Below are 24881 nucleotides of genomic sequence, written 5' to 3'. Positions count from 1 at the left end.
AAGAAATCAACAAGAACACAAGAACATAACAATCAAAATCCAAGAGATAAACTTCTCAAGAGAGTTTTTGTGTATTTCTCAATAGATCAAAAGATAATCTGCCTGGTGGCTACCAAAGATGTTTAAAACATAGGTTTTAGAAATGTAAAACGTGCATAATGAAATGACCAAAAGGGCCTTAAGTAAAATAGAAATCGACCCAACAATAGACGCGGAGCGACCTCGGCATGTCGCTCCGACAAGTCGCTCCGGCCTTCGGGAGAGACCTCAGTGGGTCGCTCTGAGAGGTCGCTCCAGGCTTCACTTCGTGTCGTCTCGCCATAGAGACGCGAGCGACCTCGGGGTGTCGCTTTGGGAGGTCGCTCCGAGAGGGGTGTGAGATGCGAGCGACCTCGGTGCGTCGCTCTGGGCAAGTCGCTCTGGGCTTCCAACGGGATGAATATGGCGAGCGACTTCACGGGGTCGCTCCAGCTAGGTCGCTCCAGCTAGGTCGCTCCAGCTAGGTCGCTCTGAGAGGTGCTTTGGAGCGACCTCATGACGTCGCTGCGGAACCTCGCTCCCATCCTCTGCTCGTCCAATGATCACCTATTTCACCTCCTTTGAGCTCCAAATGCATCCAAATGTCCCCAAGAACTCCATGTGGCACTCCAACACCTGATAAAAACTCATGTATGCAAAATGTAACCTAAACATGGCTAAATCCTAGTCTATATGATCAAAATGCACATGGACGAATGGATAAGATAATGGAAATATGCAAGATATCAACTCCCCCAAACTTGTTCTTTTACTTGTCCACACGTGAACTTTCTAGAACTCATAGGGAGAGAGGTTTGAAGGTGAGAGCTCATAGCCAAAAGAAACACACAAAGCACTCAAATCAACATCTAAATTCAGCATTAGTACACCCTCTCTTATTATACTCTAGCTTCTCTAGGCCTATTCAACTCTTTTCATCCCTACCCTCATCATCATGCATTCACACATGCAAATCAGCCAACTCTCAAGTTCATTAAGCATAGCATCAAGTGAATTCTTGCAAATGGCCAAATCATTTGGTTGAGTAAGGGAAAGCTTTTATTCAAGTGGGTCAAGATGTTCAAAATCCATGATCTTTTAAAGTGGTTTACTCTCAAAACAAGTAGCCTTGACATTGTACATAATATATGTAAGAAAGAGATCAACTCATGCATACAATGCTCAATCTCCATTGTTATACCATTTTCCCAATCATACAATTACACAACCATTCCCAAATGTCAAACCCAACTCACATCTCTCACCAAAAGATCCTAAGAACTTTAACTCCTTCTCTTTGAAATCTACAAGGGATTTTCCACAACCTCAAAACATTACTTAGCTCCTAACAACTTTGCTAGCCCCTTTTTTCTTTCTTTTTCTTTTTTTTTATATTTTATTTCTTTTTTTTTTTTTTTTTAGATGGGGGCCAAGACTTTTCATAACTTGAGCTAGATGTTTTTCTACTTATCCCAATAAGACAATTCACTTAAACACAAAGAGTCATTTCTTTTCCTTTTTCATTGCTCCCAAATCATAATCACAACTCTCACCCCCCCCCACCTATAGCTAGACAATAGAGTGCCCAATCTAGCAAGAATGAAGATAAGCATTGTCATTCCCGATACTCTCAACATTATGCACATGTAAGACTTTCCGAAGAAGGCCTCACTCATCAAACAATGAAAGCTTAAAAGAAGGGAAAGGTTTTGGGAGTGGTCTACCACTAGAGTTTGTCAAAATAAGATTGGCATAAAGGATGTGACAACTCAAGTGTGTATAGCCATGACTCAGTACACAAGGGACCATGAGCAAGAAGCATTAAGTTCGTTCAGTTCAAATAAGGTTGTAGTTGGCTTCAAAGACTGAGTTTCAGCAATCAACAAGTTTCAGGAAGAATCTTCAAGGCTCGAAGCATACAAGTATTTTTGAGAGGTGCATAAGCTATTCAGGTGCAAAGTAATGTTCTTTACAAGGCATTTCAAATCATTGCTCCCAATGCAAGTAAATGCAACCTATATGCTCTAGACTCTCCTAGAAATGCCAATGATGCAAACTAAATGAATTTTTTTTTAATGCAAATATATATGTATAATGCAATGCATGAGACTCAAAATCATCAAAGCAAACGTGATCAAATACTTGGTACCTCCCCAAAACTTAAATGACACAGTCTTTGTGTTGTCAAGGAGAGAGAGATACCCAAAAAGAGAAAACTAATATGCAAAAACGAAATGGTATATACAAGGGAAAGTAGTGGGTTACCTTCTATGGAGAATGAGTAGAGGGAGATGCTCCCTCCTCGTCGTCCTCAGGTGGTAACTCTTCAAGGTGCTCATCAGTAAGAGTGCCCATCTCTTCAATGTAGAAGGCTTGCCCGAACACAGTTGGTTTCTTCATTTTCTCCTTGATGTCAAAGTGGAGAACATGCCCTTTACCCAAATGGAGATCAATCGTGCCCTCTTTCACCTTAACAATTGCTCCTGCTGTAGCTAAGAATGGCCTTCCAAGAATCAATGGGTCTTGAGCCTCCTCACCCATCTCAAGCACCACAAAATCTGTAGGTATCTCATACCTTCCAATCTTCACAGGGTACTTCACTGAACGATCAGCTAACACCAGAGAGAGTTTACAAATCTTGTACTGAGTGAATCCAAGCTTCTTTGCAACAGACAAAGGCATCACGCTGACACTAGCTCCCAAATCGCAGAGACATTTCTCAAATACCATAGGTCCAAGAGCACAAGGTAGTGTAAAGCATCCTGGATCCTCTAACTTCTCTGGAACATCAAGCCTTTGGATGATGGCACTGCACTCATGGGTAAGAATCATCATGCTTTCCATTTCCTTCTTCTTTGCAGCTACAACATCTTTCAGGAACTTGTTGTATTGAGGAATCAACATGAAAGCATCGATGATGGGCATTGCAACCTGAGCTTCACTCATTTGCTTCTCAAACAAAGCCTTGTACTTCTCTAGCAGCTGCCTCTTGAATCTACCAGGGAATGGTAGTTTGGGTTCATAGGGAGGAGGAACAAAAGAATTCTCACTTGCTGGAGCAAGAACTTCACCATCTTTCACTGTTTTCTTCTCTTCCCCCACCTTTCCTTTACCTTTGGCTTCCACAATCTTCTCCAAGATTTCATCATTGATTTTCTCATCAACAATCACCACTTCATCATCTAAGTTGATGGCCACCTCCTCACCTAGTTTCTCAGCATCCCTGGTGAGGGTTGTAGGAGGTAACTGCTTACCACTCCTAAGGGTGATAGCTTTGGCCTCCTTGGGGTTTTGGTCAGATTTTCCAGGTAGAGATCCTTGCTGGCGAGTCTGGTGAGTGTTCATGGAAGCAAACTGATTCTCTAAATTTTGACTGTAGAAGCAAGATGTGAGAACTTGTTGTTGAGCTCATTGTAGCTCCCATCAATCTTGGAATGAAGGTTCTTCAACTCATAACCAACATGCTTCTCACTTCTAGTCTGAGACTCCAAGATTTGTTTCAGCAGGGTGTCAGTGCTGCTCTCTTGAGGAGCAGAGGAACCAGATGAGGGGTTTTGCTGAGGTTGATAGCTGCCTTGCTGGTTGTTTCGAGGCGGATAACCACTCTGTTGGTTGTTGGGATAGGATTTCTGTTGGTAGTTGTTGTACTGAAAGTTGGGCTCTTTTTTGTACCAGCTACCATTGTTGTTGATGAAACACAGCTCTTCCTGACCTTCCAAACCCTCAACCTCATGGACAACAGGTGGTGTCTCTTGGCTTGGGTTACCAACAAAGTGCAGCTGCTCTTGTGTGGCTTTATCAGCAAGGAGGATGTCTATCTTATCCTGTAGAGCTTTCAACTCCTTCCTCGTCTGCTTATCATCTGTTCGACTGCCTCTGTCGTGGTCTCCACTGTAGACTGCATCACTCTTTACCATGTTGTCAACCAGCTCCTCTGCATCTTCCTCAGTTCTCCCCAAGAAGAACCCATTGCTAGCTGTATCCAGTCTGGCCCTGTACTTAGGAAGAGCACCACGGTAGAATGTGCTCAGCAAGCTCTCCTTAGAAAAACCATGGTGTGGGGATTGAGCTTGGTAGCCCTTGAATCTCTCCCAGGCTTCACTGAAGCCTTCCAAGTTCTTCTGTTGAAAGCTGGAAATCTCATTTCTCAGCTTAGCAGTTCTTGAAGTAGAGAAGAACTTCTCCAAGAATGCTCTCTTGCAATCATCCCAAGTGGTGATAGAGTCGCTGGGTAGAGACTTCTCCCACTGACGTGCCTTATCCCCCAAAGAGAAAGGGAATAGCTTGAGCTTTAAGGCATCTTCGGACACACCATTGGTTTTTGACAACCCACAGTAGCTGTCAAACTTGTCCAAGTGATCAAATGGGTCCTCTAGAGCCAAGCCATGATACTTGTTGTTCTCGATCACGTTGAGGAGTCCTGACTTGACCTCAAAGTTGTTGGCTGCCACAGCCGGTGCTCGGATTCCCAGTCTATGACCATGAATGTTGGGCCGGTCATAAGTACCAATGGGTCGAGCTGCCCGCGGTTGGTGTTCTGCCCCTTGCGGTTGATCTTCCATATCAATATCGAATCTCTGCAAGTGGGCTTGTTGTTCTTCTTCTCTTCTAGCTCTAGCACACTCCCTCTCAAATGCTCTGATGTCTGCTACTATTGGAACTAGGTTTGATGGACCCTTGCTCTTCAAGTTCATACACCTGTAAAGTAAAGGGAGGTGAAGAAGGAGAATCAGTAACAAAAGAAAATAAAAATGAATTAGTCTCAAGCAAGTGACTAAATCTCAATGTTTAAATCTACTCAGAATTTGGCAACGGCGCCAATTTGATGTTAGGAGTTTTCAAGGCTCCTAAGACAAATGTTGTAGTATAGTGAATGTCGAACCAGTTCAGAGGGATATCAAAGCACCGAGAATGCAAGTACTCACTTAATCTAAGTGCAACCAATGATTTAGATGAGTTTTAAGCTATGACTAAAACTAAAAAGCAATAACAGAATGATACTTTCTTGACAAAGGGAAAAGAGAACTCATGGGCATAGGGATTAGACCTTAGGTGATCAAGTTTCGAACTAAGGATGACAAATGATCAATCAAACTATCGACCTTAAGCCTAGACACAATTCTAAGCAAGCTCTATGTCTAGATGAATGCTCATTTGCTAACATATCTCAAACATCAAATGTCTTTGGTTGAATAATATGAAAGCAATCATTACTAACAAGTCTATTAGCTATTTTAGCACCTTTAACAACAAATATCTTTGGCAAAGTATACTAAAAGCCTAGGAGAGTTGTCTCAGGCATTTCATCAAACACCTTTTGGGTGGGAAATGCCTATTGATCAACTTTTGAGTGGCCAACTCAGAAGATGCATTATGAATACTCTAATAGCAAGGAACAAAAATGATCTACACTAAAACATCCTAGAACTAACCTAATCACCCTTAATCTCCCTAACCCATGAATTCAAAAGGTGATTACTCACTAATCTCCATGATTCCTCTTAAACCCATATTGGATTTCAGATTAATCATGTAGAAAAATAGATAAGAAATCAACAAGAACACAAGAACATAACAATCAAAATCCAAGAGATAAACTTTTCAAGAGAGTTTTTGTGTATTTCTCAATAGATCAAAAGATAATCTGCCTGGTGGCTACCAAAGATGTTTAAAACATAGGTTTTAGAAATGTAAAACGTGCATAATGAAATGACCAAAAGGGCCTTAAGCAAAATAGAAATCGACCCAACAATAGACGCGGAGCGACCTCGGCATGTCGCTCCGACAAGTCGCTCCGGCCTTCGGGAGCGACCTCAGTGGGTCGCTCTGAGAGGTCGCTCCAGGCTTCGCTTCGTGTCGTCTCGCCATAGAGACGCGAACGACCTCGGGGTGTCGCTTTGGGAGGTCGCTCCGAGAGGGGTGTGAGATGCGAGCGACCTCGGTGCGTCGCTCTGGGCAAGTCGCTCTGGGCTTCCAACGGGATGAATATGGCGAGCGACTTCACGGGGTCGCTCCAGCTAGGTCGCTCCAGCTAGGTCGCTCTGAGAGGTGCTTTGGAGCGACCTCATGACGTCACTGCGGAACCTCGCTCCCATCCTCTGCTCGTCCAATGATCACCTATTTCACCTCCTTTGAGCTCCAAATGCATCCAAATGTCCCCAAGAACTCCATGTGGCACTCCAACACCTGATAAAGACTCATGTATGCAAAATGTAACCTAAACATGGCTAAATCCTAGTCTATATGATCAAAATGCACATGGACGAATGGATAAGATAATGGAAATATGCAAGATATCAGGTGACGGATTAGTATTGTCGTCCGCAATCTCAGCATTCTCTGTTTCAGTAACAGTAGTCGGAGGCGTCGAGCTCTCCGGTAAGTCGGTAGAGGGTAGTGGTGTGGAATCATCACCCGTTTCAGTTTCAATGTCCGAAGAAACTTGTGTATCATCAGTACTCAGAGTAGGTAATTCCTGATCGGTGAGAGCAGTATCAGATGACACTTGCAAAACAGGAGCAAGGGGCACTGTTACTTCTTCTTCAGGTAACGCAATTTTTGTAATCAGCGGAGGAGAAGGAGATGACTCAGTTGGAGGCGCAATGGAGTAAGGAAACTGTGACTCGCAGAAAAAAACATCTCGACTTGCAAAAATATTTCCAGTTAGAGGGTTTAGAACACGCCAACCATTCTTACCGTATGGATATCCGATGAAAACACCCTTGATGCTGCGCGATGCAAACTTATCTCCCTTGTGATTTTGATTATGCGCATAACACAAGCATCCAAAAGTACGAAGATGAGCAAGTGGTGGAGGTTGTTTATAAAGTCTTTCAAAAGGTGTCTGACCATCGAGTAGAGGTGTGGGAGTACGGTTAATTAGATATGCTGCGGTCAAGATGCATTCACCCCAGAATTCAATAGGTAACGAAGCTTGAAAACGAAGTGCTCGAGCAACATTCAAGATGTGACGATGTTTGCATTCAACCTGTCCATTCTGTTGTGGTGTTCCCACACATGAAGTCCCAGGAAGAATGCCTTGTTCTCGAAAGTAAGATGACATACACATAAACTCTGTTCCATTATCTGAACGAATCTTCAGAACTTTGGCATTAAACTAACACTGCGCCATGGATATAAAGTTTTTGATAGTCTTAGTAACATCGGTTTTGGTCGGAAGTAGATAAAGCCAAACACTTCGTGAAAAGTCATCAATAATGGTAAGAAAATATCTAGCTCCACAACGAGATGGAGTTCGGTAAGGGCCCCATAAGTCACAATGCACCATTTCAAATAAAGCCATAGTTTTATTAGAACTTGTAGGAAAAGAACACCGAGTCTGTTTGGCGCGTGTACAAATCTCACACACCTTATTTCGAGAACTACTATCATAAGTTACTGAAATAGGTAAAAAATCCAAAACTCTATGAGAGGGATGTCCTAAGCGATTGTGAAGAACATCAGACGTGACAGGTTTGTCTTGATGAACCGCTTCAGGAAACTCCATCCCTCTTACGAAGTATAGTCCATTCAACTGCTCAGCCACTCCAATCAGCGTCTTGGTAATGCGGTCCTGAATCAGTCCAAGTTTATCAGTAATCTGAAAGATACAAGTTTTCTGACGAGCTAACTGTGATACAGAGATCAAATGGCACTGAAGCCCATCAACAAATAGAACATTCTGAACCGTAAGAATAGAACTCAAAATCGCAGTTCCTGTTCTTGTAGCAAGAGTGATTCGTCCATCAGGTAATTTCACAGGTAATGAGACTGTATCTCGTATATCAGTAAGAGAGGCTATAGAACCAGTCATGTGATTCGCTGCCCCTGAGTCCAGAATCCAAGAGAAGTTAGAAGACATACCGCTTAGTGTGTTGGTTGGTGTCTTACGTTCATTTAACATGGTGACGAGAGTCTTCCATTGTTCATCATTTAGACCCGTAAATCCAACACGATCAGCCGACGTTATCATGTTAGCCGAGTGTTGTTGTTGCTGGGGGGCTAAGGTAACCGTATTTGCCCTGGCAAGATCTATAGATGACGAACGTGAAGCAGCAGTAGAAGATCCACCGCCACGCCCATTACCAGGTGATAAGCGACCACGAGGTCTGTCTCCCCACCACTCAGGGTAGCCTAAGGTGCGGAAGCAGTTTGTCGCAAGATGTCCTTTGCGTCCACAGCTCGTACAAGTGAGCTTCATTATTTCTTTTTTAGACACGTATGTGCTGGAGGAAGAGTAGGAACCAAAGCTCTGTCATGTACGAACTGCATGAGCCATTGTATCAGCTCTGTCATCGAGAACCCGGTTGGTATGTTTGGAGTCCTCATCTTGTAGTAATGCACTGTAAGCAACGTCAAGAGATGGGAGAGGATCACGAGACAAGACGTTTGATTTAACCGAACCATAGAGAGATTCGTCCAGTCCCTTTAGGAACTCATGAAGTCGATCCTCTTCTCTCTCTTTCTCAAGGTTAACGCCAATTGGACAGCCACAGCTGTTGGTGATTCGGTGCTCTGCTAGAGCAGTCCACAACTGCATGAGTTTTCCATAGTAAGCTTCAATAGACAAGACGTGTTGTCTGCAAGTTGCAAGTTCCGCTTTAAGGCGTTGAACTCTCTGTCCATTATTAACGGAGTACCGACGCTTAATGTGTTCCCAATAGTCGCTCGCCATCTCAAGGTGAGAGAGATTTGAGCGAACAGATTCAGTAATGGTTAACTTGATCCAAGATAGAACCAAGGCATTATTAGTCCACCAGTCGTCTAGATCGGCAGAATCACTGCTCGACTGAGGTATTGAACCATTGACAAAACCGAACTTCTTCCTTGCCTTAAGAGCCATTCGTAAGTTAGTGGACCATTCGTTGTAGTTTGGTCCTTTAAGCAATGGTTGAGAGATAACAGAGTCGGGGTTGTCGCTTGATGAAAGATCATATGGAGAAATCGTACGACGTCGGACCTCCACTTGCGATTGCGAAGCTGGAGGCTTTCCGGAGGAATCCTGCGTATCATCATGACCGTCGTCACTGCCCATATCTCAGACGAGAGGTAAAAGAGATGTAGGAACCGGTAAGTTTCAAAGAACAAAGTCGAGCTAGAAGAAAAATTTGTGTGTTTTATAGCTCTGATACCATGTCAAGAAACCTAGTATCGTATAAAGGATTTCTTGTATTGATGAAGGTCAATCGACCAAAGTATATATACATACGATGTTTCCTAATAACAGAAGATATGCACATCTAGATTACAGGAATATTAACATATTTGAATATATCCGAATACATATTAACATATTCGTATATATCCTCCAATAGGATCTAACAGCATTCTCAAGTCTCCAATGAGGAAAGCTTAGCCAAAACAAGATTAGGATGAGTTTGGAATAGTATTTGAAGGAGGGCCAAGCAGGAGGCCTAATGACAGCACCAACAAGGGAATAGTCTTCTATTGCAAAAGCCACACTCATTACCTAATGCCTATCCATGCTAGAAAGTCTCCATTTCCATATTTTCACATTTGCATCAATGATACGATCTCCGACTATGGAGCAAGACGGTACCAACACCATTCTTAAGGATCCAAGAACCACTAACTACGTTTTTGTTATTGTCCCATGATACTCCAATATTGCATTTTATTCCCAAGAGGGAGAAGGACGTTGCCAAGATTTGGAAGCAGAGCGAATTTGTTGAACTTTGAATATTTTTTTTTTGAACTAACGAGAGGTTCGGGTCCAAGCTCTAATCGCCCCTGATCCAAAACCATAGCATATAATATTAATTTCATCCCAACAGTCACTCGAATGACAATGGTCGAGATCTTTTTCAGTTGAGATACATCTGGTCACTTTGAATATTTTGAGCAACAAACCATAATTTTGCATCCTCAACAGCCTCTACGTAAACCAGATGTCTCTACGTCAGAGGTGATTTTGTTAGTAATAAATCAAAGTCGTTCTGGTTCTGTTACTGGAAACCTGGTCAATACCTTGGCGTGGTGCAAGAAGAAAATCTCCATTCTGCACTCTTTCGTGTAATAAAAATTATCATTCATATATATATACAGATAAATGCAAATCTACACAAATCTAAAAGAAGCCCAGACCACACTAAAAAAACACTTCAATTTAAATCAGATTCCAATCTCCACCAATATAATACTGCATTTACATGATAAAAATACTACAAAAATCTTTGGGGAGGTTTGGTTAGGACGACCAACTAAACACGGATGTGTTTGCCTTCTTCTTCTTCTTCGCAGGAGATTGAAATAATCATCTCAGGATTTCACCGGATTGTTGTTCTACCAAAAGACAACGCCCCTATTTTGCTCTCCCTGCTCTGAGAATTTAAACAGAGAATGGGGTGTTATGCATTATGATTAAGGATTAAAAAACAGAGAATATTCCTTACCTGAGATTTAGGGGAAGGGAAGACATTCCAGAACCTTAAGGTTTCATCTCCTGCTCCTGTCACGATCGTCTGGCAACAAACAAGACAAGTATGTTGATGCAAGTGTAGATAAATAAACAAAAACACAACAAAATATGAATTACGTAAATGAAAAAAAAAAAGACAAAAGACAAAGACTAACCTGTCCATCAGGTGAAACAGCAAGATACAGAACACGGAACGTGTGTCCGGTGAGAGTTGCTAACTGTAAAAGAGAAAATTACATTTTCAGTTCTTTAAAACTCAGCAAGAAACTGAAAATAAAAGAAGACAGTAACTCTTTTACTTTAGACATGGTTGGGTACTTCCAAACGATGATTTGGTTTTGAGAGTATCCGTGCGTGCTCACAAGCTCATTCACGTTCTTAGACCAAGCCAAATTACACACCTGAAATGGTCTTGGTTCAGTTTTATTTACCCCGAACTGTTCGCTTTTTTGTTTCCAAAGGTTACCTGACTAGTGGTGTCCACGCAACTTAAAGAAGTGTTTGTCGTTGTGTTCCAGAAACGGATACATCTATCAGCAGTGCCACCACCGGAGGCAAGAAGTCCGTGGAGATGCGGTGACCACGCAATGGCTTTAACCGCTGCTGTGTGCTCACAGTATCTCAAAACCGGTTGTGTTGAATGTTGGTTCCACACAAGAAGCTGCAACCATCACACTATAATCATTAAGCATTCTCAGAACCAAAATGAAGATTATATGTTATACCTTATTGTCGTTTCCGCCTGATGCTAGCTCGCGGTTGTCATAAGACCATTTGAGACCACAGACTTCGGATTTGTGACCAGTTAGTTTACTGACATGATCTTCTTGACACCGTATGTCTCTCTGAAGTATGCTCTTGTCTCTGCTACCAGAAGACAAAACCGATGAGCTCCATGCTAATGCTCCAACTCGTAGTCGATGACCTTCCATCGTTCTTATCCTCTTGCAGCGCAACGCATCCCAAATCTAATGGAAAGCAAAAAAGAAAACAGCAAGAGTGAGTTCTACACAAGACAATTATTATCATAAAAGACTCCAAGAGACAAAATGTATCTATTGTTCCTAACTTACCTCTACAGTTCCGCTACTAGTTCCAATCGCCAAATGTGTTCCACGTAGTGCCCAGCTGACTGAGCAAACGCTCTCGTCAATCCCGATATCACATAACTTAGTTACCTGCAAATAGCAGCAATGCATTCCAAGTCTAAAACTCTTGAACACTCTTTTAAGACAAGAAGAAGAAGAGGAAGAAGAAGAAGAAGAAGAAGAAGAAACTCACCTTGCTAGTACAAGCATTCCACAAATAAACGCAGTTGGCTAATCCAACTGCAAGAACATTTTGTGCCGACCAATCCACGAGATTCAAGTAAAAATCATCTTGCAGAGCCGGCGCATCCAATACCTAACAACAACATTCACAGGACAGATCAACATTTGAAATCATTGGATAAAGAGTAGACATTATTTACACACATTCTTCACTAACAGAGACTTCACAAACATCTCACAACTTACACAATATTAACACACTCAGAGAGGTGAATTTTCGGGAACACAATCAAGAATCGCAAGTCTAAAACACCAAATATACATGGAACCATCCAAGAAAGCACAAAATGACACTAAATATCTAACAACAAATCATCTACAGGACAAAATGCAACATCAGGAATAATCTGCAGTTGTAATCATTCAACAAAGAGTAGCAATTACACACTCTTCAAAACCAACCCCCTACAACGCTAGCAAAGACTTGACAAACATCCCACAACTTTCACAGATAAATACATTCAAAAGGATGAAATTTGACCAACATAATCAATAATTAAATGTCTCAAACACACAACTTCACACTAGTAAACAAAACTTTCAACTCAAAGATAGAAAACAGTTCAATACAACACTAGCAGAAAGGTCTCACCTTTCACACATAAATAAACTCAAAGAGACAACATCCAAGAAAACACACAAATTAACACGCTAAAGCCCAAACCTTGTAAGCCGACTTAAGAATGTTCCTCGTCGGCTTCACGGGACTACGGCTAACACCAGGAGACTCATCATCACCAGCCCCACCAAGCGGCGAGAACGAGTTAACCGGCCTCTGCGTCTCCGTCTTATACCGGAAAATCTTCCTGGACGGAGAGAACCCAGTAACGACGTCTCTCTTCTCCGGCGTATCCGGTTCGAAAAGCGCGGCCCGGAGCATGCCGGCGTAAGAACCGGGCCCGTCTTCTTTGCCGTCTTTGTTAGGCGAGGGTTCGAGGCCGAAGAGGGCGAAGTTGGAACCGGATCTGCTGGGGATAAACCGGTCGGAGTAGATGGGTTTGGAGGGGGAGTGGTAATGGTTGGAGTCGATTAAACGGTTGATTCGTTGGGTCTCGAGTGAGACCGTCGGTCGATTCATTGACGGTGGGAGGTTGAGCTTCTTTGGAGGATCTTCTCCGTCAACCTCCATGGTTGATTTGATTCTCTTGCTGCTTCTTTCCTCCGCCAGGTTTTCAGATTTGGATTTGCGCTTATCTTTGGATTCTGTCCTCTTTTTTTTTCTTCTCTTCGCTTCGCTTTCTTTTTTTTTTTTCCCCGGGAAATTCTTGAGGGCAACAGAATGGATCTAGGGAAATTTGGTGCGAAAACGGAGGCGTGATCAGCTGTGGTACGGTGTACTGTTATGTATTTATGGACCGTTTTATTGGGCCTGTAAGTCTACCCTGCTAAGTATACGGCCCAATAAGTGTTTCTGATGCAGCCCAATTAAGTTCTTTTATTTTCGTGGTGTCCAATACTTGAATTCCTAGTTTTGGCAAAAATATTTGTTTATGACAAAATTGTGCAGAGATCAAATGGAAGTAGTTTATGTAAAATTTATTTATGATCTTATTATATAAAGTTTGGTTCTTCAAATTTGCTAATTAATATGATCGCAACACATGAATTCCATATGGGAAAAAAGAACACCGGTACACCTTGTCTCCTTGGCGAGAGAATCTGCACGAGAATTCCTAGTCCTCGGTAGATGGCTGATGTTGAACTCCAAGAAACCGGCTCGTTGAAATCGGAAGGAAGCTAACTCAGAGGCAAAGGCCGGCCAGTCAGTAGGGTTAGCAATCATATCTACCATGTCGGAACAGTCCGTCTCGATATGAATCACGGTGTACTGTAATTCTCGCAAACAGGACATCGCCCATATGAGTCCTTCCATCTCTGCATGGAGGCTTGATAGGTTTTTCCTGCAACCTTGTAGTCCAAATCTTTCGACTCCCATTTGATCTTTGTAGAACCACCCTAAGCCACTAACCGTGCTATTATCGATCCATGATGCATCGATTTGGCAGGTCGGACGTTGGGGGTCGACACATGTGCTAATCTATCTCATAATTAAAAATATATATACTAAGATATTAACAAAAACAAATTTTATTAGAAAGCATTACAGTATTATTTAATAGTAATTTTCTTTTTTTTAAATCCTAATCAAAAGATAATTGCAAAAGACTTTTTGATAATATTTTTCTTTATATTATTGCGACATGGGTTTAAATATATAATGATTAAACTTATGTATAATAAGATAATAAAAATGAATTTTGGTAAAACTACTTTTAAAAGTTATTTAATAGTAAAAATATTTTTTTAAAAAATATTTAGTAGTAATTATTTTAGAAATTTTCTTTTTTCAAAATCCTAAAAAAAATTTGAAAACAATTTATTTAATATAATTTTCCTTTTCTAAAATTTTAAAGAAAATATAATTATAAAATACTATATTGAGCTTTGTTCTTTAAAATTGCTAATTAACATGATTGTGACACATGTCAGTTATATATTTAAAAATATGAAATATGTTAAAATATCTCATAATCAAAAATATATATATACTAAAATAATGAAACAGTTTTTTTCTTTAAAATTAATTATAAATATTATTTAATAGTCTTATTATTATTATTATTATTAGTATTTTTTATAAAAAACTTGGTTCTTCAAGGTTGCTAATTTACATGATTGTGACAATGTTAGTTATATATTTGAAAATGTGATATGTGTTAAACTTTCTCATAATCAAAAATATATATACTAAAATAATGAAAAAATATTTTTCTTAAAAATTAATTATAAATATTATTTAATAGTCTTATTATTATTATTATTATTAGTATTAGTATTTTTTATAAAAAGCTTGGGTTTTTCAAAATTGCTAATTTACATGATTGTGATAATGTTAGTTATATATTTGAAAAAATGATATGTGTTAAAATTTCTCATAATCAAATATATATACTAAAATAATAAAAACATTTTTTTCTTAAAAAAACTAATTATAAATATTATTTAATAGTCTTATTATTATTATTATTATTATTATTTATTATAATGTTTATTTTAAGAGATACTAAAGATAGAGAATTATAAAAGATAAATATTAACTTTTAAGAAAAAAAATTAAACAAAAACGAATTGTAAAATCCTACAAGTACAATAAATTATTTAGTAACAAACATGAATAAAAATTAACTTTTAAATGAATAATATTAATTTTTTAAAAGCCTAATTAAAAGAAATTTTAAAAGTACTCTTATTATTGTCTTATAAGTAACTAACTTTCTTTTTTTTATAGATAATTTTGTATGTTGAAAAAGTATGACCAAAAATAGCTACAAATATTTCACATTCCACATATTATTTTTACAAAACACAATAGTATTTACATGAAAAATATTACCTCAATATTTTCTTTTAATTTTTTGATACAACTAAACTTTTTATTATCCTTATTACATCTTATGATGCTAACATATTTTTTTTATTTTGATGTTGTTATCTACATGAGTATGTGTGAATATGAAGAATATGTATTTGTATGTATAAGACAAAATATATAAATAATAAACAGAATTTTTTCTATTAAAAATAAAATAGTTGTATAAAAATCTAAAAAAAAAATTGAATACAATAACTAGTAGGTCAAATATCTTATTACTAAAATTTGAATGTTTCAATACAGGTCTGCAGGAGCTATTGTCTACTTACTAATACGTGGGTTTTAAGCCTTGTATAAAAAAAATACAAAGTGTTGTTACTAGTTCGACTGGAAAAAAATAACCAAAACAAAATTAAGAAATCACATGATTAATAATGTTTTAGACGAAACTAATATTATATGGTGGGGTTTAGAACTGAAGTCGGTGTAAAAGATTGTGGTGATCCAAAAAACTTGTAATTATAAAATTCATCTAACCACTGTCGATACAATTTAAAAGAAAACTCTAGTAAAAAAGAATCTTTTCGCTATAATTCATTTCTCTTTTAGGCTCTATAATAAATTCCTCGAGTTTTCATCCAATTCATAGTGTTTATACTTAAACGTATAAATAAAGATTACATATTCTGTTAATATGCTCTTAAATTAATTAACTAACCCAGAACAGGTTAAAGTAACAATACCTTGATCAATTACTCATTTTCTGAACAGTTAATTCCATGCATATATTATATCTCCTAGATAGTGAGACAGATCTTACATCTAAATTTAACATGTCATTCAAAAAAGAGAAAAAAACAAAAATAGCACTAAATCAAGTTTTTGTTCCCAAACTAGCACTCAAGGTCAAAAGTCACAAAAATAGCACTTAATGTTTTATCAAAAGTCACAAACTTATGGTTTAGAGTTAAAGGTTGGGGTTTAGGATTTAGGGTTTAGGGTTTAGGGTTTAGAGTTTAGGGTTTAGAGTTGAGAAATGAGGTTTTGGAGATAAGATTTCAAATTTTAAAAAATAAAAAAATTAAAATTTTAAAAGGATAAACTTAGAAAGGTGCTATTTTGGTCATTTTAGTTTTTGAGTGCTATTTTTGTGATATAAACTTAGAAAGGTGCTATTTTGGAGATTTGCCCTTCAAAAAAAGAAAGAAATAGATCTTACAAATCACAGTACAACATTTATAAGAAGCTCAAATAACACTAAAAATGGAAAACAAATGATCATTAAGGAGGATCTAACTATTAAGTTATGTTGTTACTTGCTACTGTACCTATTATTGGGATTAGCCCGAACGTGACCCACCATTGAAACCTGAAGTGCTTCTTCTTCATAAGCTCTCTGCTCTATCTCTTCTCTCATCGCTTTCTTCTTACCTTTCACTAACATCGCCACCACCAATAACCCTAGCAGCAACGCTCCAATCACTGACCCAATCACACTCCCTACCGCCACTTTCCACCGGCTCAACTTCCCACCTCCCCCGTTATTTACACCAGGTGAAGACGACGGCGTTATCACCCCACCACCACCACTACCCTCATGATGTTTAGCCACGAGCGCATAATGCCCCTGTGCTGTTCCCAAGCAAACATAGGCTGAAACTTGCTCTTTGAACGTTATGTTACCGTTACTTGTGAAGCACGCACACAATAGAGAGGAATTTACACTCCTAGGGCTACCACTTGACTTGATGCTCAAGAAATCTATCAGAATATGGTCTTTCTCTGTGCCCATTAAGTTTACTTCATAAGGGTTCACAGCCACACCGTCCGGGTTAGAATTGTAGGCCAATAAACCGAGAACCGGAGTCACGAGCTGGTAATTGTAACCGGTTAAGTTATAACCGGTTGAGTAAATAGAAGAAGACCAGTTCAAACCCAAGTTCTGTCTCACCAGAATCACTCTCTCAACACATGGCTGCACACTCAAGCCCGGACCAAAGTGAAACTCTCCTATTCTTGCACCGTGTCTCTTCAAACTCCCGCATCTAAACTTAGCCGTATCGATATCAATGGACGAGAAATTTGCTGGAAGATGAATTTTCTGGACCGTGCCTGTCTTGACATGTATGTTGAAGTTTCTGATGGTGTAATCTCTGATCATTAGATCAAGGAGATGTGCTGATTGGATCGTCTGAGGTTTTGATTTCTGTAAATGAAAGAGAAGAATGATGAAGATAAATGGTATGGAGTCCATGTGAGCAGGATCCACAAGATTCTGAGAAGATTTTAAGTTTATTTAAGGGTTGGAAGAGAGAAATGGCCAGGAAGAGAGAGAGCAAGAGATTGATTGTGTGTTACTTTCTTGGCATGTGTTATGGGAACAGACATGATCAGTATATAGTATATACTATGTATTGTTTAAGACATAATAATGAATAAGCATGGCCGATGTTTATAATGCCTCTACAATATTATCCTACTTTTTGCTAGCCTCGTGACATTACTTTACTCTTTGTAGTCTGGTTAGATCATTGCCTATATTAGTTTATTTGCTGAAAGATTTGATTATATTCTTTGATCATTTGATTCATTTGCAATATTTTTTTCCCCCACAGTCTTAAACAAAAGTCTGTCTTTGTTGGCGTCAGAAACTATCCAAGAGAGAAAGGTTTACTAGAAACTTTTGCTAAAAAATGTCATCTTTCCACCAATACCAAATATAAGTAAACATGAAGAAGCTTTTAGATCCAATGTGGACGGTATAAAAAGGATTTATTTTGTCTACATCTAAACACCATGATTAAAATCCGGACAGAATGATACAACACATTTTACTACACAACAAATCATAAGATGAAAAGCATCCCTTCTAGTAAATCAAGAAATTGACAAATAGTAATATATATAAATCAAGAAATTGACAAATGGAAATTTACGTGGGTCAAGCATTAGTTTAGATCTTAATGAAATCATGTAGAGCAATGGAAGCTAAGTCTAATGGTGAGAGAAATTGGGTAAATGATGATGATGGGGGGGGGGGGGGGGGGGGGGGGGGGGATGAGAAGATGATGATAATCATTGCTCTTTTCTCTTATTAAAAAGACAGAGATTGGCATGCTATAATGTTTTTATGACTTTTCCTTCTGTGTATTGTCCTAAGAACTAACAATCCCCAACTCATATTCACATATTCCACCATATTATTTGTCTTTCATCTTATCACAATAGAAATCATACTTCAATGAATAATAGGAATACAACAATTCTGAAGTCTTGGACCGGCCCTGACTATTATCACCTACAAGATCATCTCTGACTCTGATAAAATTCCACTAGGACTAGTTAGAAATATATTTTCTATGCAAATTATGATACACACAAGACTATATAACAAATATATGTAATTTGTTGTACTAGTTTTCCTGATTTATTTACCCTTTTCTAGTGAGAGCGGTGAAGTGTTCCACGTCAGCAGGAGGAAAAATGAAGAAACAGAGCAAAATTACAAACAGCTTAGATTTGATTTGTTTAGAAATGAAGAAACAGAGCAAATTAGAGAGTTTAGTTTCAGTGCCTGGGGACGAGACCCACTCTCTGCGCCATTTCGTAGAGACCAATGCTCATAAGAACCTTGGCATCAGCTGTTTTGCGCCAGAGCTCTCTGTACGGTACTAGTCGGACTTTGATAAACTCGCCATGTTCGCGGAGTCCCGTCTCTTTACCTTGTAGCTGTCTGATCGTCTCTTGTTCCACTTGCCTTCTATACAGAAAAACGCTAATCTCTTCATCACAGCCACCCTGAACCAGAGAGACGCCAAGTGAGAAAACAATCAACCATATTCCAAACACATTGTAAGACATGGAGGAAAAGATGGGTTTAATTACGGGAGAAGGGAAGATCCGGTGGCCTGTAGATGGGTCAAGGAAAGCAGTGAGATCAACCATTTCTTCTTTTCTTAGTTTTATACCAATCTCCTCTTCCACCTAACGAAGCAAAAGCGTCAGTCATGTAAAACAACCAACACATAGTCCAATAGACTGTCAATACGCTAACTTTGGTTTCATTACAAATTTCAGGCTTGTCCTCGGGTAAAACAACCAAAGTTCGTAAGCAAGCGTTTAGCAGGCCATATCATTTGCATTTAGCAGTTTTCCAACTCAAAACTTCTCAAGATATTAAATTCTCGCGCATACCTCACGAACTGCAGTACCAACAAAATCACCTTCATCATCATCCAACATCCCAGCAGGTAATTCCAGCACAATCTTCCCAGTAGGAACCCTAACCTTCACAAAACAAACCATACCACACACACACATGATCTTACTAACTTGGACATAAATCAATTCACACACAAAAATGCAATACCTGCTCAGTGAGAACCGCGTAAGTCTCACCATCATCAGACTCCAAGAGAATGAGAACAGCTACGGCTGGTCCTCTTGCAAACACAATACCTGGAACCTAATGGTATCTGAGTTTAGAAATAAACAAGAAAAAACAAGAGTACAACAATGGTTGAATACAAGATGATTAGATACCTTGTGACCAGACCCCTTGTCCAAAATATCTGCTTTGAATTTGAGAAAGCCAATTCTTTCTCCAAACATATCAACACCCTAATCCAGAGACAAGAACTGTTTCACTAGAACATTTAATTGTGAGGTCTTTTATCTGATTAACTATACCTGAATGATAACTTGCTTCAATGTCATTGTCCCATCAGCTAAAATTCCAGTCTCTGACTCTAAGTTTCTTAGCCAATTCTTGAACAAGGACGAATCTACCGCGTTCCTACAACAAAACATTTTCACCAGAGAGTTTCAAGACAAGAATCTACGCATGTCTAGAGAGAAAGATCAACAACTCAACTCGCCTGAAATCAGAGGAAGAGACTCCCGCGGCTGCGGCGACATTGACAGGCTCCGTGGGTTGGCTCGGAAGCGTGATGGAGTGTGTGAGAGAGGAGGAAGACGATGATGATGACATTTTGCAGTATAGCATAAGCTTTGAGTGGTGAAGACGATGGAGAGCGCGTGAGGGACACGCGAGAAACAACCGTGTGGGGAGGGTAAAGCCAGACATATCGATGACACGAAACGCAAGGGAAGAAGATGGAAAGCAGATAAGACTTCCACATGTCGAAATTGTACGTGTAAGGCCTTTATGGGCTTTTTTGTTGGGCCATAAATCTATAACAAAACAAAAAACAATGAATATTACGTTCATATATGTTAAACAATAATTATGTACAATAAGGTTTCGTGGTGGTGTAGTTTGTTATCACGTCAGTCTAACACACTGAAGGTCTCCAGTTCGAACCTGGACGAAGCCACATCCTTTTTTTAAGCCTTAATTTATCACCTCCATCACGTAGATCACTGGGCCATACGTCTACATTTTTTAAATATTTTGGTGTGCCAATTATATAAGCTCATATACTATCTCAAAATACGCAGTAGGAGATGTTTAGAACCTCTATTTTTTGTATTTCATTTATGTCAAGAACTGAGAGAGTATCCCACCAATATACATTTCATTTGCCCAAAAAAAACAAAATGAAGCCGACCATTTAATGTCACACACCACATCCCCTGATTTGACTTCTTCATAATATGTTAGCCTTCGTTTTGGGTAATACTTGTAACCCCTAAGGAAACCATGTTTTGTTTTGTTAGTTTAGTTGCACCAGCTGCTTCTAGCTTTACCTCCTAGTGGTCCATGTACCACCTTTGTACCGTCCTTGTTCTCTGCAACGTACTAAAGTATTAGTCAAAATGATCAAAGAAATTATTATTGTGGCTATGGTAGTAGTAGAGGCTTGAATCAATCAGCTTACTTCATTCCCTGCTTGAAAGGAGTTCAGTCTATTTTCCTTGGAGCCCTTACGCCAAGAAACAATGATAGTAAAAACTCAATATGATTTTATAAGGTTAGGACAGAAAGTAAAATGAAATGAAGATTCACAAGTTGCAGGCAACCTTTACTTGTTCAGGCTGAGGGGATCTTAACCGAGATCCATTATTTGGCTGGAGCTCCGGTTTTATAGAGAGCTGTAAGTTTAAACCATTGTTAAAGCAATGTTTTTGGAGCAATTTGATCATGAAAGCTGTGAGTTTTACCTTACTGAAAAGGTCTGTTGGCAAATCTTGTTGAACCTTTTTTTGTGAGCGAAAACTAAACTCCCGAGTTTGTGTCTAAAACACACAGTTTGAGCCAATTGAAAGAAACAAATGAAACTCCAAACTGAAATATATATATACACCAAGTGTAAAGATTAATCTATGGACTGACTCTTACCAAGGAAACTGCGGTTTCTCGCTTGCTTTTTCTGAAAATGCCAATGTCTCGTCTACTTGAAACTATCTGTTAATAAGAAACAAATCCTATATGAGTGTGTGTACCTATTGGTATGAAATGTTTTGAAGCAAAAGCAGATACAACGTCAGGAAATAAAAACAGTATACCTTATTGTCAAGAGGACGAGCTTTGAAAATGTGTTTTCTGTCATTATCTTTAGCTATATCAGCAGCTCTGGGTCTGTTAAAATTTCAAGGCCACAGAATAATTAATAATTGTTTCATACAAGAGTTAAAGAGTAAGACAGCAAGAAACCCTTTAATACTATATAGGTAGTACCTTCTTGGTTCCCTGTTAACACCATCAAGAAAAGCTTTCGTATCAGGCTTATACGACCCCTGTCAAAAAGAAAGATTTAGTAAGGTGAACAACTTGTAAAAAATTAGTAAAGTTTCAGTTGATGTATAACAACCTTACGATAATTATTCCCCGTTGATACTGCTGATGAATGTTGCATAGCTCTTTCTGAGGTCTTCAAGTGAAATTCCTGATAAAATATAAAAAATCTAATGTATTAACTGATAAGCCTGTAAAGTCTATTAAAGTTTATAATGCTTACTTGAAATTCTGGAAGTTTAGGAGTGCTCTTCTTCCGAATAGGCATCGATGGAGCCTCAAAGATCTACAGACAACACCACCATTCTTGAGCTTGGGACAAAATAACTAAAATGATTTCCATGTTTTTTTTGGTAATCAGCATATAGTACTACGAACTTTTCGGTTGAAGGGGCGTGCTTTGAATCTATATACTGATGTTGCCTCCTGGTCCAACTTAGCATCGTCCTTTTGCCTGAAATTAATCATTGGTGCAAGAACCTGTTAGGTGAGAGAACTTTCCTATGACTATATTTACTGTCAGCCAAAATCTATTATAGGCACTTACCGTATTCTATTTGCTCTATGTGATGTTGCAAAATCAGGCTCCTGTGGGACAGTAGTCTTTGTCCTGCCATGTTGTAAGTTCCTCTCAAGAGTTCTGTCCTGTAAAACCAATATATCAACCCCGATTAAACGATTCACAACAAGAAGTTTAAATTATTCATATGTTTTCAGGAAACAGATAGCCAACCTTCTTGACTGCCTTGTGGACAAAATTCATCTCCTGTGTCTTTTCAGCAATCTGAAAAGAGAAAAGAGCTTATTTTAGGTCAAAGCTGAGTAAAAAGAATTTTTTACTGCATCTAGTGAAACACTTTAAACTCAACACAACAAAAAAACATAGAACTACTAAACACTCTACCTTGCGAAGTAGACCTCCATCGAGCTTCTGTCTTTTAGAAGCCTGTGCTTCAGATCCAGATGAAGAAAACAAGCCTTTCTCCTTAGTTTTATCCACTTGCATACGAAGTCTAGAAGATCAACAAAATTAGTCATCGAAATAAATTTGACAGGAGAAAAATAGCAAGAGAGATATATGATTCTCATAATAATAATAATCACCTGGAATTATCTAGTTTTGCCAATTGGCTAGCAGTGGGCTTCATCAGTGTTGAACCTCTTGGTATCTGCCTAGTACTTGACTTCGTTCTGCATTTTACTTTATCTTTGTGTACGTGATTGCTAATCGTTGGTCCTGTTTAAAAGGTAGAGGACGTGAGATTTTGGGCAGAAAGGCAAAAAGGACTAAACAAGATAAAGTAGCAGCTATAACTTATGTATTGATCAATGAAGTAAAATACCAAATAAGATTGTAACAATAGACATGATATGATGGTAAAAGTGATTACCTTTAAGCAAAGACTCATTTGGAACATTCTTCAATTCACCACCCCTTTGAATGAAGTTAAAAACTCCAGACTTCATTTCATTTGCTGAAAATGTCACATCAAAGCATTAACTTGGAAGGACTTCAACAAAACCAGTTTAAAAAGGTAATGCAAGCATAATATTAAAATTCACCTGTTTCATTCACATCTGTGGCTAGACAATGCTGGTCCTGGGAGATATCTATGTCGCTCTCCCGGACATCTTCTGATTTTGACAAAGGCTCGGTCTTTTCATCAGAAACCTCCTCTCTCATCATTAACAGTTTTATTGCAAAAGCTAATAAACACACACAGTCAATTAAAATAAGAAGTTACACAATTACACCTTGATCCTAATGTGACATTGATTGCTACCAAACACAATTAACAATCACATAGATGATTAGATTTCAATTAAATAGGAAAAAAAAATACGCAACAGTACTCACGAGACGGTGGGTAAGACTGAGCGGTTTCGAACCAGAGTTCGGCAACACGAGACTCCAACGGAGACTCCTCTCGAGTGAAATCGCACCAGCGAGCAGCATCAAACTCATACTCCAGATCGATTTCAGTTACTTCAAACACCATTGGCTCATCTGTCTCCATATCTTCATCCGTATCCGTCTCTGTCTCCGTCTCCATATCTCTCTCTATAACCTCCATCATAGTCACTGTTTGTGCTAGATTCTACTTCACGTGAACTCACGACACGAACCCCGTTCAGACAAAACCCTAGTTTATGTTCGGAAACTCAGAGATTTCACAATCGGTTTTTGATGAGTTGAGCCAAAGATTTTTGAGAGATGCGAAGAGAAGAATTGCAGAGAAAGGAAATAAACGTCACAATTTTTTTCTTTTCACTGTTTTAATTATAAAGCGACAAAACGGCATAAATTTTTATTTTAAGTTTCGCACAAAACGACATCGTTGCATAAGCGTGCAGCTTCCCTTACGTCGTGTCTTCGGATTATTATGTAACAGAGGTTTTGAATTTGATTGGACTGTTGAGAGGGAGTCGTGTACAAAGACTAGAGTACCCCTTTATCAACATGGAGTATCTAGGGGTCTTTTCGTAGTTTCGGAAGACATGACGTCAGGCTTCGGGCAACGAGTTTCTTTGTTGTGTCTGAAATTTTCGGCGGGGAATTTCGATTTGTGGATAAAACTTCGATTCGGTCACCTTTGTCCCGTTTGACTTGTCTCCATCTTTTGTGTAAATAAAATAAAATCTCTATTTTCCAATTATTGTTGTGTTAAATATGGTAATAACCTAGTCTTTGATTATTTGTTTCTTTTTCCATTAGAAACAATTTGAAACTTTCTCTCTTTGTGCATGTCATATATTTTCTTGTTCTTTGTACCTTCCAATGTGATTGTTTGTTTTACAAAAATTTAGGCAAATGATTATTAGCTAAATTGATATGTTTGTTATAAACGAATTAGAACTTTCTCTCTTTATGGATGTCTGAATATCCACAAATTTATTTTTTTAACCAGATATCCTCCGTTCATTCCGTACAAATAAAATAAATAATCCAAAATAATATAAGCAATAATATTTTATGAAAAATAAACATTCATTTACTTCTATAATTCTAATAACTAAAATTGT

At 38.6% G+C, this 24881-nt stretch overlaps 4 protein-coding genes and 1 non-coding gene across 6 annotated transcripts; 1 reads left to right on the top strand and 4 right to left on the bottom strand.

Annotated features, from left to right (window-relative positions):
* The first annotated feature begins 4065 nt into the window (after window positions 1-4065).
* Window positions 4066-4172, top strand: LOC125593557. Its single transcript, XR_007329460.1, has one exon. It is a non-coding gene; the product is annotated as a small nucleolar RNA R71 (small nucleolar RNA).
* Window positions 4173-10006: 5834 nt separating this feature from the next.
* Window positions 10007-13115, bottom strand: LOC111205475 (protein FIZZY-RELATED 1). Its single transcript, XM_022701354.2, has 9 exons — window positions 12452-13115; window positions 11738-11860; window positions 11530-11634; window positions 11182-11424; window positions 10923-11117; window positions 10756-10857; window positions 10612-10674; window positions 10431-10499; window positions 10007-10358 (listed from the first exon to the last, which is right to left on the bottom strand). Exons 1-9 carry the CDS (start codon window positions 12914-12916, stop codon window positions 10305-10307), a joined length of 1419 nt encoding a protein of 472 aa, XP_022557075.1. The 5' UTR covers window positions 12917-13115; the 3' UTR covers window positions 10007-10304.
* Window positions 13116-16341: 3226 nt separating this feature from the next.
* LOC111205089 lies at window positions 16342-17996 on the bottom strand. Its single transcript, XM_022700457.2, has one exon. The coding sequence runs from the start codon at window positions 17412-17414 to the stop codon at window positions 16473-16475; it is 942 nt and encodes a 313-aa protein (XP_022556178.1). The 5' UTR covers window positions 17415-17996; the 3' UTR covers window positions 16342-16472.
* Window positions 17997-18564: 568 nt separating this feature from the next.
* Window positions 18565-20294, bottom strand: LOC106367020 (nudix hydrolase 14, chloroplastic). The gene is made up of 7 exons (XM_013806704.3): window positions 20038-20294; window positions 19850-19955; window positions 19703-19780; window positions 19530-19625; window positions 19355-19447; window positions 19046-19144; window positions 18565-18958 (listed from the first exon to the last, which is right to left on the bottom strand). Exons 1-7 carry the CDS (start codon window positions 20244-20246, stop codon window positions 18728-18730), a joined length of 912 nt encoding a protein of 303 aa, XP_013662158.2. The 5' UTR covers window positions 20247-20294; the 3' UTR covers window positions 18565-18727.
* Window positions 20295-20627: 333 nt separating this feature from the next.
* LOC111198068 (protein TPX2) lies at window positions 20628-24403 on the bottom strand. Of its 2 annotated transcripts, none has more exons than XM_048768332.1 (17): window positions 23716-24403; window positions 23421-23564; window positions 23249-23332; window positions 22962-23094; window positions 22762-22870; window positions 22591-22641; window positions 22405-22502; window positions 22236-22311; window positions 22081-22143; window positions 21934-22008; window positions 21801-21859; window positions 21629-21701; window positions 21462-21527; window positions 21284-21358; window positions 21149-21214; window positions 21001-21045; window positions 20628-20911 (listed from the first exon to the last, which is right to left on the bottom strand). In XM_048768332.1, the coding sequence occupies exons 1-17, from the start codon at window positions 23933-23935 to the stop codon at window positions 20873-20875; spliced, it is 1476 nt and encodes a 491-aa protein (XP_048624289.1). In that variant the 5' UTR covers window positions 23936-24403; the 3' UTR covers window positions 20628-20872. The 2 variants fall into 2 exon arrangements, with proteins under 2 accessions (XP_048624289.1, XP_022557078.1); XM_022701357.2 differs by having other exon boundaries at window positions 21143-21214; window positions 23716-24393.
* Between the last annotated feature and the right edge of the window lie 478 nt (window positions 24404-24881).

The sequence above is a fragment of the Brassica napus genome, chromosome C9, assembly GCF_020379485.1.
Source record: "Brassica napus cultivar Da-Ae chromosome C9, Da-Ae, whole genome shotgun sequence".
Classification (NCBI taxonomy): domain Eukaryota; kingdom Viridiplantae; phylum Streptophyta; class Magnoliopsida; order Brassicales; family Brassicaceae; genus Brassica; species Brassica napus.
The sequence above is the reverse complement of the archived record's forward strand: the minus strand, read 5'-3'. Positions and strand labels throughout refer to the sequence as shown.

Excerpts from the sequence above, each read along its gene's own strand:
- LOC111205089 (XM_022700457.2), bottom strand. The coding sequence starts at position 17,414 with ATGGACTCCATACCATTTATCTTCATCATTCTTCTCTTTCATTTACAG.
- LOC111198068 (XM_022701357.2), bottom strand. The coding sequence starts at position 23,935 with ATGATGGAGGTTATAGAGAGAGATATGGAGACGGAGACAGAGACGGAT. Across the intron at positions 23,333-23,420 it reads CACAGATGTGAATGAAACAG|CAAATGAAATGAAGTCTGGA; the intron begins GTGAATTTTAAT and ends TGACATTTTCAG. Across the intron at positions 23,095-23,248 it reads AAATGAGTCTTTGCTTAAAG|GACCAACGATTAGCAATCAC; the intron begins GTAATCACTTTT and ends CCTTTTAAACAG.
- LOC106367020 (XM_013806704.3), bottom strand. The coding sequence starts at position 20,246 with ATGTCTGGCTTTACCCTCCCCACACGGTTGTTTCTCGCGTGTCCCTCA. Across the intron at positions 19,781-19,849 it reads TGAAGCAAGTTATCATTCAG|GGTGTTGATATGTTTGGAGA; the intron begins GTATAGTTAATC and ends TCTCTGGATTAG. Across the intron at positions 19,145-19,354 it reads TTGGTACTGCAGTTCGTGAG|GTGGAAGAGGAGATTGGTAT; the intron begins GTATGCGCGAGA and ends TTGCTTCGTTAG.
- LOC111205475 (XM_022701354.2), bottom strand. The coding sequence starts at position 12,916 with ATGGAGGTTGACGGAGAAGATCCTCCAAAGAAGCTCAACCTCCCACCG. Across the intron at positions 11,861-12,451 it reads TTCTTAAGTCGGCTTACAAG|GTATTGGATGCGCCGGCTCT; the intron begins GTTTGGGCTTTA and ends TGTTGTTGTTAG. Across the intron at positions 10,359-10,430 it reads TCCCTTCCCCTAAATCTCAG|AGCAGGGAGAGCAAAATAGG; the intron begins GTAAGGAATATT and ends TTAAATTCTCAG.